Here is a 13,643-nt window from a genome sequence, read left to right on the forward strand (position 1 = left end):
AGATATTAGCGTTTATATAAAGGAGCTGGATCGTATTAAAAGCATTAACATACTCACGTATTTTCTTCAAGGAATTTTAACAAGGTAACAATAACAGAACAACAATTTATATTATCCCACGTCTCAAAGAAAAAAATAACTCAAATGGAACAGTGAACACAAGCAATCAAAGTCAAGAAGTACAGCACAACCTCATCACATCTGAATTAGTGTTCAGGGCCGGAATGGCCGTAGTGGGCACCGGGAGTTTCCCCGGTGGGCCGCTAGGGTGGGGGGGCATTTTTTTGCCCCTGGGGGCCCGGTTGTTACCGGGAGCCAGCAATATCGCCACCTTCACAAAATCTGCTCTAGCAAAAAGCTAGGCCCTGCAGGCCATACGATCATCTTCCCGCAGCAAATAATAGCAGAAACTTGGATATCCATTCATTGATGATTGGTAGAGCTTTTTTTTTTTTTTTTAATTTTTAAAACCTTTTATTTCGAAGCAGTGCACACAGCTATTTAGCCTTACATCCCTGAGGCGAGGCAGCAGAACGGAGCAAAGTAAATAAAAGTGCAAGAATCATTACATCAGAACGAGTAATGGTTGATTTTAACTTGTTAAACAGATGTGAGAAAGAGAAAAAGAGAAGAAGCGCCAAAACTGGCGCAGAGAAGAAGGCAATGAAATTCAAAGTACAGTGAGGCGTAGTAGAAGGGCCGGGAAGCACAGTGAACACAGTAATAATCAGTGTAGTAGAAACACTAGGAATGTGGGGGGAGGGAAACACAGGATAGCAGATTAGTAAATCTCCAGTTGGAGTCATAGGCTATGGTGATAAGTTTTCTTCCTGTGGAGCGGACTCCGGAGGTATGCAAATGTCCCCTCTGTACTCGTTCCAAGCCCCCCATATTTTCTGCCACTTTTTAGGTTTACCCCTTGCAACATACACAGTCTTTTCCCGAACATACACCAATCCATGTTGGCCTTCCATTGTACAACCTTCGTAGCCGTTGTAGCCCCCCACATCTGTGCAATGTCCCATTTCGCAACCATATTACCCAGGGTCACCCATTGGGTCTGGGCCACGGTATGGTCCGTCGGACCCCATATGTTCCGAAGGCATCTCCTGGCTTCAGCACGCACCTCCACTCCAGTTACCTCGCTCATAATAGAGTGTACACGCCGCCAGTAAGAAGCTATTGCAGAACACTCCCATATAATGTGCATGAATGTGGCGAGGGCACCACAGCCGCGCCTACAGAGACCATCAACAGAGTGTCCCATACGTACAAGTCTGGGGCCAGTGACATAAACTCTGTGCAAGATTTTAAGCTGCACCAGCCGAAGACGGGAAGAGATAGTGACCTCCTTAGGAGAAGATACCGCACTCTGCCAGTCTTCGTCGTCAATCTCTATCCCGTCTCGCAACCACTGGTCCCTCACTCCTAGAAGAAGATCTGTACGGACGTTGAGAAGCTTCTTATACACCAATGAAATGGCACTGTCTGGCATGTGGCCATCTAGCACCCTATCCTCCAAGGGAGAACTATCAGGAACCGCCTCATCCTCCGGCATGGCGGACAGTAGTGCATGCCTCAGCTGAGCATACCGGAAAAATTCCATTCCACCCAGCTGATACTCTGCCTGTAACTGGGCAAAAGATTTTATCTTGCCACGCAGCAACATGTCCTCCACCCTGGAGATGCCAATCAGATCCCACTTATCAAAGCCCTTGGTATGCCACAGTCTACCCAGTATGTCCGAGTCGTAGAGTGGGGTCATCTTTGATAGCCTGTCTTTCCATCCCTGTGCTTTTGTAACCGCCCTCCAGATATGGACGGCGGTTTTTGTTGGACCAGACATCCGCCTGTCAAGAGACCTCGAGTAGAGTGCCCTATGGTACTTCCCTCCACCCAGCAACCACCGATCCATGGCATACCCCGGATTGTCCACTGGACCATATAAACCATGATTAATGGCCGCTAGCTGGGAGGCCCAATAGTACCTCCGCACATCAGGCAAAGCTATCCCCCCATCGTACCACGGTAGCGTGAGCTTCGTGATAGCGATGCGAGGGCGACCATCCCAAAGCAGGGCGCGTTGTAGGCTCTCGATCTCACTGAAGTAGCGGGCTGGGACCGGATCTTGAGTGTTTTGGAGGGCGTAAAGGAACCTGGGCAAGGACATCATTTTAAACAACGGCGCGCGCCCAAGCAGAGAGAGCGGTAGTTTACGCCACCCCTCCACGTCTCGCCGAAGGCGGAGAAGAGGGGGAAGCAAGTTATGCTCATAGCGCGCTTTGGAATTAGTGGAGATGTAGATCCCTAGATATTTAAAGCCCTGGCTCTCCACCTGTATGCCGCAGCCTCTCGGGAGGCGAGGCGTTCCCCCTTTCAGGACGTACAAATGTGACTTAGACCTGTTAATAACTAAGCCGGAGTACTGACCAAAAAGTCGCAATACGTCACAGGCCACAATGAGGGACTTGCAGGGGGAAGTGAGGTACAGAAGAATATCATCTGCATACAGTGACACTCGGTCCTCGAAGTCCGGGGACCACTGAATACCATGCAGGTCGGGGTGGCTGCGTAACCAGGCCGCCAACGGCTCGAGTGCAAGAGCGAACAGGAGGGGCGACAAATGACAGCCCTGCCTGGTGCCCCTCTGAAGAACAAAGGATGCTGAAACTCGACCGTTGACCGCTACATTAGCCAGCGGATCAGCGTATAAGAGTTTGACCCATCCTACAAATTCCGGGCCAAAACCGAGCTTCGCCAACACTGCCCACAGGTAATTCCACTCAAGGGAGTTAAAAGCCATCGTGGCATCCAACGACGCCAGGACAGCCGGCTCCTCGAGCGTATGGGCCCTGGCCAGGGCGCCGTGAAGTCTACGTAGGTTAAGAGCAGTGTTGCGGTGTGGAATAAAGCCCGACTGGTCCGGGTGCACTAAGTCGCCGTCGACTCCAATCAAACGGTTGGCGAGCATTTTGGCCAGAATCTTAGGCTCCGCGTTCAACAGAGAGATGGGGCGATATGATCGGCACAAATCTCTTGGCTTCCCTTCCTTATGGATAACCACAATGGTGGCCAACCTCTGGTCGTGAGGAAGTAAACCAGTTACCCGCGCCTCAAGGAACATGTTCCGCAAGTGCGGGGAAACCACATCCGGCCTGATTTTATAAAGCTCTAGCGGAATACCGTTAGGGCCAGGTGCCTTGCCAGATCTCAGGGAGCGAATTGCGAGTGCAACCTCGTCTGCGGTTATGTCCCTGTCTAGATCGCCTCGATCCGCTTCCGACAGGCATGGGAGGTCGATGTCCGACAGGAGAGCGCCCGAGTCGGCCTCAGATCGGTCCGAGACCGAGGAGTAAACGCCCCGAAAGTAATCCGAGAAGGACTGAGCGATTGCGCTCGGGTCAGTAACCAACAAACCGTCGGCACCCAATATCTCCGGGACGACGGGGCTGGCCCTGTCTTTCTTATCGAGCCAAGCCAGTAGCTTGCCCGCCTTGTCACCCACGTCGTAAATTCGGCCCTGTTGTTCCCTGCCCATGACAAGAGCAGCGTCGGCGGCCAGGTCTCGATACTCCAATTGCTTAAGGGAGAGATTATGTAGCAGCTCGGGCTCAGGGCCCTCATCCAATCGAGAGTCTAACTCCATAATCTCTGCCTGATTGGTAGAGCTTTTGTTTTCCATTTTAATCCAATTTGTTGTTTTGCCACCAGCAACATATTCACTGCTAAGTGCCAATCTGATCTGGATAAATCTTTCAGGGTAATCAGCTCCACTTAAACGGGTGCCCCAGAACACCTTGTATGTGGCTTAGTTCTTATTTTTTTTTAAAAAGCTGCAACACTGGGCTGGGCCACCAGATTTATAACTCCTCACCATCTAGGCCACACTTATGCCAACATCTCATATGAGTGTTTGAATGCATAGCTTTTGCTTTCGTATGACTAATATACAATGTGTTCATGTGTTTATACTGGGGTTCCCTATTCTGTGACTCCACTTAGGTTTTCCCTTCCATACCTCATGCCAAGCTAAAATTGCAATGTCCCTCCCTAGATTGGCATCCCATTTTCCCTCCCCATTAGCGCCCATTCATAATGTTGTATCACTGTACATAATGCTGTACATCCTCTGATAGTGAATAAGTAAATAAGTATCTTTTTAGATAAATGTGTATTATATATTTTATTGAATATTTTAGATGTATGAAATTATGATTCATTTATTGCTGCTCTTTTATGGATTGTTTAAATAAATCTGATAAGGATTTTAATTGAATAAGTGCTGCATACATATTGGAAATTAATTTCTGCAATGTAGTACTAGTGGAAAGTGTGTTTGAATTGGTCTAGCTTTCTTGTACCTGCACTCTTATTGTGCAGTAAGAGAGACCTGTGTTGGATCTGATACATAGGTAATGCATACGCCTAGCCTCGTCTACATAGAATTTCTTATTGCATGCATCGATGGGCTTAATTTCCACCTTATGAAATGGGTATCTACGCATCCTCACAATCCCAATGATTCCATTTAAAGAATTGGCCAATGCTTCCTTGATCATAGTTTTTCAACATGTCATGCTACTGTTGGAAAAGTGATCAACATTCGTCAATAAAAAAAAATCTGCTTAAAAAACAACTTTACACCTCTGTGACTCTGCTTGCTTTTGGTAGGGATCTGTAGTTTCTAGGTCATTTGCTAATATCTCATCTCTTCCCTATTCTTTCTGTCTCATGCTTTCTCAGTGGTCAAGCGGCCCCATACTAGGTATTCTTTTATCTATAATTGCTCCCTTAATAACAGAGTCTCAAAGCAGTGTGTCATTAAGGCGCCGTGAAGACGTTTAATTTCAACATGGTACCCATTATCAAGTGGCATACTACTGGTTCTTAGTCTGACAAAGATAGTTTTGTGGGGTCATACCTTCAGTCACTTCCTTCATTGTGTGATGAAAACCATTCAGAGCCTAGCATAGCATTTATGGGAGCCTCCATAATAGGAGTAGTCTGTCTGATATGGATGGAGGTTTCTGTCAAGCATCTTATCAGTCTCATTACTAGCACACTGTGATGAAGTTGATGCGCCGCCATATCTATATTAAATTCTTTCTTAAGAATCATCAGTTAACAAATTCCAGTCACCACCCACTAGAAAATGGCCTGATCTGAAGCTAGAAGTTTCTGAAATGTGACACTGATCTAATCCTCTTGTCCAGAGTTGGCTTGTGAAGTCTTGAGCAGTTCAGATAGGCTTGCCTCTCAGTTTCCCACTCTGCAGCAACCATCTCTTTACACTGTTCTCTGCAAAGGTACCTCATAATCCTAAACCGTCATGTAAGACATTAATGACGGTTAGTCCTGCTCTTGTCGTTTGGCTGATACATAGTAGGATCTAAGAATTGTCTTGACCTGTATTTTCAGGTGTCTGTTTAATGTGTGTCTCTTGTTTAGAGAATCTCTGCTCATTCTTTTTAGGGACTGAAGTGTCCCATGCCTTTCAGTCTGAGCATTAAGGCAATGACTCTTTATTTAGTTCATCTTTCACCCAGAACAGTTTGTCCCGAAGGTCATCAATGACTGAGGAGAAAGCCAATCTGCCCCTTCCCACACAGAAACCCAAATTCCAACACCCCTAAAACCGCAGTTGTTAAATAAAGAAAACCTTCCACCCCGCATCTAGAAATGAGCAGCAATTTTAGGAACTCTTCCCCCTTCCCCTTATAGTTTTTCTTTCCCCATCAGTCCCCCAATTCTGAACTGCATTGTGAATTAACGAGCAGAAGCAAGGCTCCATACTCCTTTCCTTGTCGCCTCCACCCATAAACCTTGCCTAGTGACCTCTGAGGTATTTGTAAAACCCCAGCAACTCCTTTGTTTTCTTGACCGAGGAGCTTGACGAGTCCTTGTGCATCTGATGATTTCTTTCTTGCTTAGTGTACTGCTATTATCTGTTCCTGTAGTATAGTCTTCATATCTGGTTTTGAGAAGTTGTTTCTTTGCTTATCCCTTCCATCATCTCTTCTTAGGTGGCAGATCAGAGGGCAGTGGAAGTCTTTGATACACTGACTCATCAGTTCATGGGTCATCTTGAATTTGCAAAATATATTTTGCTACTTGCAAAATGTATTTTGCTACTCTTAAGATGGCTAATCATAACACGCCAAATAATTCCGAATGGATTTTCTCATCAGTTTGATGTGTTATTGGCTATTAAGAATTCAAGGCCTAGTTTAGAGTTTGGTGGGTGGGGTACTACGTCCAAATGTGATGGGTGTCCCATCCGCCATATTACAAGTGCTATATTCTATATGCACTGCTAATACGGTGGATGGAACACCCACCACGTTTGTGATGTCCACCAAACTCTAAATAAGGTCCTCCGTTCTTATACCAAATTATTTTCCTTTCAGGGTTGTTGCTGATGACAAGTCTTGGTATAGAGAAACAGAATGCCCTTTCAAGTGAAAGGATTGTTCTTTGCTATTTTTCTGAGTCTTTCAGCTGCTTGTTGTGTGCTCTTGTGAGTATTCCTGGGGAGGGAACCATTTGCAATCAATTCAGCATTTCTTTGGCTCGTGCCCAGTTCTTTTTCTCCTGTGTCCTCTATCACCAGTAAGGAACAAAGTATAATTTGAACGTAAGATTCAGTATATTTTCATTCAGCACCCCAGCATACTCCTTGAAGGGATTATGTAAATCCTTTATCTTTTCCTAAGGGTCTGCTACTGCAGCAGGATTATTTCCAGGCAGCCAAACCTATATTCTGGGGGTCTATTATCACAGGATGTCTTCAGTTTGCAAATTCATCCAATAGGTGAACATCATTCTTCATTCCCTGGATATAATTGGGAAGGTCTGCTCATAGGGCTACAAACCAAATTCATCCATCAATCTCTAGCATGAATGTTTTTTCTTGGTTAGACGGACATTTGACAAGTTGGAAATTAGTGCAAGAGCCTATTTGGTGCATTTTTGCAGAGGAGAGCTTTCATTGCGGTCACTGTTGGATGTCCGTTTGTAATTAAAAAGGTGATTGTGTTCCAACACTAGTCTATACATTGTGCCATCCATTTCTCCTTTCCTCTTAATGAGCCAAGAATGCATTGTGAACCGCATTGACAGGATTTTACATGTTTACGCACATCTTGAGCTTGAACGTTCCGATAGTTCACAATGTTCATTCAGAATATCTGAATTGTGTGTTTAAGAATATCGGATTGGATCCTGTCCGTTAATTACTTTTAGTGCATTAAATAAGAGCTCTTTGCATCCGTCTACTTGCATGTTCCAAAACAACTTTTACAGCAAAGTGCAATAGCACCACTGCAAGTACCATAACTTTTACAAAATGAATGTTTTTGAAATAAAATTGCTTTAATGCTGACGACTAGCTTTAACACTTTACCAAACTTCTTAATGAGACCTGACAATTAAGAGGGAGAAAATGTTTAGTTATAAAGTAAGCATTCGTATTTGCTAAATTAAATGTATACTGCGCACTATATGAACTTTGACCGTAGTCTTATATGGGTACAGTGATTTACTGTATGAAATCTTAAAATATACATCTGCTCTTCAAAATAGACTTTGCTTGAGTCATTAGCACGGTGTCATTGTTTTCCTTAGCTAGTCATAAGATATATAGATTAAAAAAAAAACTTTTTGGTCATTTTCTGTAAATTGGCTCTGAACAAAGCACACAAAGCAATCGCCAATAAATTCAGGCAACTCCACCATGACCCATGGCTGACCGCCCTATCACCCCTTCATGTCTGTATCGCCTGTGGTAGGGTCCTTGGCGCCCCAGTGGGCCTGTCTGCCAAATTGTCAGTTTTGCGTGGGGTTTATGCTTCGATGTTCTTGTAGGGTGAAATGCTTAAATTGCCTGTTAGTCCAGGATAGTCTCTCCATTTCCCCAATATCCTTTGGAATTTATGGGACAGCCACATCTCCCATACACCAGGCTGTCTGCCTGCAAGCATCTGTTCCTGCCCTCCCTCAACATATTTCTAGTGGAAGTGTATTCCCGCTCCTAAATGTTTTCCAGTCCCTTTTTGCCACCACAAAGCTCAACTGGCAGAACAATAGTTGTTTCATCTGTATTCCCAGTGTAAGCATTTGGTGCTTCTTGGGGATAGCTGCCCCATTACAGCTTCCAATTCGCTGTTGATTTGTCTCCGGTACTCTCCTACCCTCTGGCAACTCTAGAGAGTATGTATAGACATGCCCTCTTCTCTACCACACCTAAGGCAAATGGGGGTCTCCGCTCTACCCATTTTGTACAATAGGGACTTATTGTAGGATACACTATGGAGGATGTTGAATTGAATTAATCTCAGCCTGCCTTTATGGCCATTTACTTGGGTGCATCAGGGCCGCCTCCCAACCGATATGTTCTAAGGCCCCCCACACCCATTTGTCCCAGAGTTTCCCGAGAGTATTGGGGGTGTTGAGTATGATGTTATACAGCTTGGAGACTGCTTTGTATGTGATCTCACTCCCTTGGGCCCATCCTTCCAGTGGGCTATTCTCAAGGAGTTTCAGCTCCAAAGCCATATCTTTTTTCAAGGCTTGCATCACCTTGCTGGGTCTCAGTTCTTGTTCCCTTGGTGTGAGCTTTGTGACCGGCCTGAGCACTGTCTCAGGGAGGGCCTTGCGCTGGACATGGCCCACCTGCTTCCTGCTGCACTGTCCCGATTCGCCAGGACTCCTCAGTAAAGGAAAACAGGAAGGGGGGACAGGCATGTGAAGCCCATCTCTCGTCAGCCCTCTAGGCCTGGGCCACCCACCAATTGTTTTTTTCTCCTGGCATCCGCCTGAAGAATTTAACTGGCCGTCTGTTTGCCAGGTGCCAGTCCCTTGGTCCCAGCACCTCTGTCCTAGTGCTCTTCTCACCTAACACATGCCGCTGCCCACTGCCCACTCTTCCTCAGGGGACTGACATGCTGCCCTGAACCTACAGGGAGGAGGAAAAAGACCCCGTGCTGTTCAGGTGTTCTCTCCAGGCCGCTGGCTCTCTGCAGCAGCTAGGGCCAGGCTGCCATGTTACTAACACTACTCTCTAGGTCCTCTGCAGCCACCACCCCACAGAGTCCCCCACCCAAGAGCTGCAGCTCATCTGCCACCTCCCGGGTGTGCCCACCTGCTCCAACACAACCTGAAGCAGAGTTCAGCAGCTCGCCATCCTCATAGTAGGACAGGGTGGTGCAGCCACCTAGTTAGATGGCATCTGCTATCTTGTGCTGTAAACCATGCCGCCTCTAATCATATGATATTTGACCTCTCATCTTTGTGGCATACTGAAAAATACAAAATGTGATGGATGGAATGCTTGAATTAATCTCAGCCACTGGTAGTTACTTGGGGTCGCATCCCAGTCCTGGTAGATGAGCCCTAATCAGGATGAAATTGGTTTTTGGTTGCTTGTGTTCCGGTTCAGGGAGGACCAGGCCTGGCTGTTCGCACTGGGTCGAATTATTTGCATATGATGGGTCCAAAGTGAGGTGGCATGGTGTGCAAAATAACAATGGTCTGAGATGTGGCACCAAGTAATTACCCTTGCCTGAGATTAATTCAAGCATTCCATCCATCACTGTATCAGCATGGTGTCAGCAGGATCCATGAAGGGGATTTGGGCATCGAACACTTGTGTGCATCAAAATGATATTCCTTTTTCTTGCCCCTAGCCCTCTCTCCCCGAAAACCTCTCCCAGATTACCTTGCTGAGAAAATTGTAGTTCAATGCCCCACTTTAATTTGAGGGAAAAACCCTTTGTACTATACTTTTCTTTTTAGGTCACAATTTGGTATTTATTTACAATATTCATGCTTGTTTTTCCTTTAGATTTTGATGACGACGACTTGTATGGCCAGTCTGTGGAGGATGATTATTGCATATCACCAGCAACAGGTTAGTTTGTGGTGCATTTTTTATGTAATAAGGTGTTGTCTGTTTCTCAATTCCTAACCAAGTGTGTTGTGCCTGTCTTTAGAGACCTCCCCGGCCATTTTGTTTCACAATGTGGAGGTCACTTTTTTTTGAATTGCGTGATACTTCAGGCCTCATCTGGAATGTTGTGCTTAGCTCTCAAGTCCATCTCCGGCACACTGTGTGCAGTTCTAGCAGGCCATCAGTGGGACGTTCCTGGAGTATTGTCAGGTTCTTGCAGCGTTTCCATTACAGATGAATAGGTAACTGCTGGATGGATTGCACTGTTGAAGAATCTAGGGGTAATGAATAGGTGGATGGTGAATGACTGGGGCATAAAGGTTAATAAAGGTTTCAACTTCACCATTCTTCCTCAATGAATATCCAGCACCCCATATTCCCAAAAAAGAAAAAAGGTAGTCTTTTCGTCGGCCTCGGAATTAGAAACACCAAAGGGGCTAATAAGGATAATCAAATCTTTCTATACATATTGAACTGCAACTCTTCTTCCCCCATGACATTCCGCACATCCAGATTTCAGTGCTGCAAAACGGACCTTTCCAAAGGAATAATGAATCCCCACTCCTTCATTGTCAAGAGCCTGGAGTAACCCTATGAGGGTAGGGGACATCTGCAGATTGTTTCCAAGTTCAACATGAGCAGCCTTATACCCAGGAGAGGAACAAAAACGTGTTGATTGAGAGACATATGTACAGACTTCAAATTTTTTTTTTAAGATGATGTATGGTTCGGTGTCTCTTTCTTGCTCCCCTTCTGGTCAATCTCCACCTTCCATTACCTTGTGTGCCGCCTCCTTCAGCTCTATGCACAGGTATTTTTTTTTATATATACGCATCAACAGTAAATCAGTGAGCTAGTGTGCTTTTTTAAACCGACTTTATTAATCATTTGCTTATGGTGACATACAGGCAACAGTATGAATACATTTAGGACATATGACAATTCAGTACATTCCAATCATCATCCCTCGCATCCCTTTCTTATTGAAGAGTTTTCCTGCTTGTCCTCGTTCAGTTTGTTGTGTGGACGATCGCTGTGCCCTTACCGGCACTCCTTCAACATTATCAGCACTGGAATGTAACGGCGTATGTGGTGTACACTGCTTTTGCCCGCCCCATGCCAAGTGGCAACCCCTTCCCCCTCCTTCCCTCCCCGCCAGCATGCTCTAATGCCCCTCTGGGGTAGCCTCTCCTGGAGCCTCTACCCAGAGGTCCTATTCTCTACTCTCCCTCCAAACTCCTATTATCTGGATAGTACTCCCAAATCCTCCATCTCAATTCCACCATCTCCATGTAGTTACATCGGGCTGCTTTATGGTTCAGCCTCCTGTGAAGCCGCCTGCTGCACTTCTTCTGTGGCATCCTCTGGCTGGTTAAGTTGTGCTACCAACGCATCCCACGCCCTGGCTTCTTCTAATGACTTCTCGCTTTTATTTAGTTTGGCCTCCCTCAGAATACCGCCCCCTCATAGCTTGCCCAGCGCACAAACTCTCTCTTCCACCTATCTGTGTGGGGTCCTCCCAGTGCCTTCCAATGACTGGTGATATCCCTTTTTGCTAGTATAAAACCCAGGCCCTGAAAATTACTTGTGACTTTATTCCTAGAGGTGTGGGGGAATCTGCAACAGGCAGTATCCTGGAACCGTGATCACTTCTCTTCCAGTGGATACTCATCAAAGTCATAAGCACTGAATATTCCCGCCCATGTGCGGGACCCCGGAAACAATATAAAAAGATATATGTAAAAACACATATATCTCGCTCCACATATATGTACGTACATATATTATTTTTCTCACACCAATGCAGCCCCAAAACTGAGGCTAAAACAATGTAATCACATGTACATGTACTGCAATTAGTTAGGAAACAAAAAACACATTATGTCAAATATCCCTTGAACTTTGTGTTTTAATGAGTAAAACCACTCATAAATCCTGAAAATTGGTAATAAATAGACCGTGTTAGCCCTCAGGCTGCATTGTAAAACAAAAGCTTAGAAAATGAAACCATTTTCAACAAAAACTGGCACCGTGCCTTTAAGGCAACCATGACCCCAGGGTTCCCATCATGCTTCAGGGGTGACAGTTAGGTCAGTTGTTCTTTCCGGCTCCTTCAGTCAGGACCCTGGTGAAACAGCTCCCTTTTTCTTTTTGACTTTCTGTCAAAAAATATTCTAATTTGCTAGAGTTTTTGCTTTCACTCGACGTCTTTTGCTTACTACTACCTTTTTTAGGCTTAAAGGTAATTTTTCTGTCAAAATGCCTTCCCTCTTTGACAAATGCCCTTCATGTGGAAGGAAGAAGGCCAAGACTGACACTCATCCAGTGTGTATCTTGTGCCTGCCAGACTCTCATTCTTCAAGTTCTGCGAACACTGCCAGGTTTTATCGACCAGAACTCTCAAAGACAGAGAGAGAATTTGTATTTATGGGCTTTCTGAGAGAGGAAGATATCCCTAGAAGCAGAAAAGTCGCAGGACGCGGTCGACGTCGAGAGGAATCCCGACTTGTTCACCTTCGACGTCGGGATCGGCGTCGAAGAAAGCAATCGACAGCCACGAAGAAGAAGTCTTCGGCGTCAAGAGACAAGGTACCTCCGCTACAGACAGAGTCAAGGAGTAGGTCGCCGTTGGAGCAGAGGAGCTCGACGGCGAGCCAACCGGCGTCGAAGCAGCATCGTCATGCTGTGACGTCGAGGCCTTCTCCGTTGACGCCTGACTACCGGCGTTCGACGTCGAGACCGCCTCAGTCGACGACTAGTCGTGGTCGTTCGACGTTGAGGGAGCCTCCGTCGACGATCAGGCATCGTCGCTCGACGTCTGAGCAGCCCACGTCGACTCCCCGTCAACGGCGTTCGACGTCTAGGCAGCCTCCGACGTCGCCAGATCATCGGCGTTCGAAGTGGAAGCAGCCTCCGTCGTCGTCATCTGGCAAAAAGCCCTCGACGTCGAGGAATTCTCCGTCGAGGGACAGTCATCGTCACTCGAGGTCCAGGGAACATTCATAGTTGGAGCAGTGGCGCTTGACGTCAGTGCATCCTCCGCCGTCTCCCAGACACCAGAGATCGGCGTCTAGGAGATCACGGTCGACATCGAGAGGGCGCAGGTCATCTACACAACATCGACGTTCGATGTCAAAGCAACCACTGTCGACTGGTCAGCGGAGATCCAGAGAACAGGGTGGCTCGAATTCAAGGCATGTCTCCCCTGCAAAAACACAGGGAAGGTCACCTTTGAAGCAGGTGGTGCAAGAGTTGGATAGTCAATCATTGGACCATCCTCAGGCCCTTACATCTCAGCAGGGTTCCCCACGATCAGCATCAGCTGCGGAGGTGGAGCAGTCCTCTGTACAGGATCCTCCCAACAAAAGGAGAAGGGTCTCAGATGAGAGAAGTCGGTCGAGGTCTTCCTCTAGACAGGCTCTGGTGAGCCTGTCTTTATCCTCCTCGGCATCTCGCAGTAACAGATCTTCGGATGGGCAAGTCAGCTCCTCTGACAGTGAGAGGTCCAGGCATGGACAAGCGGATCAACCTCCTCAGGCACGTTCGCCAGTGAGAGATCACACCCAGAAGTCTCCTTCTGTTCGTCTTTCCCCAAGATGGTACAGACCACTTCACCACTGGGCAGCGGACAAGGAGACGGCGGACCGTTTGAGGGGGTATCGAAAACAAGACTCCCGCCCCACAGAGCGGTCGTGCT

General features: G+C 46.6%; 1 protein-coding gene across 2 annotated transcripts in view; it reads left to right on the plus strand.

Annotated features, from left to right (window-relative positions):
* HBS1L (HBS1 like translational GTPase) overlaps nt 1-13,643 on the plus strand; it is a 640,556-nt gene that overhangs the window by 68,901 nt on the left and 558,012 nt on the right. For both annotated transcript variants that reach the window (XM_086927450.1, XM_086927451.1), the window contains exon 2: nt 9,842-9,907. In XM_086927450.1, coding sequence (XP_086783576.1) covers nt 9,842-9,907 — 66 coding nt within the window. The remainder of the gene's footprint in view (nt 1-9,841; nt 9,908-13,643) is intronic.

Source organism: Lissotriton vulgaris, chromosome 6 (assembly GCF_964263255.1).
Source record: "Lissotriton vulgaris chromosome 6, aLisVul1.2, whole genome shotgun sequence".
NCBI classification, from domain to species: Eukaryota; Metazoa; Chordata; class Amphibia; order Caudata; family Salamandridae; genus Lissotriton; species Lissotriton vulgaris.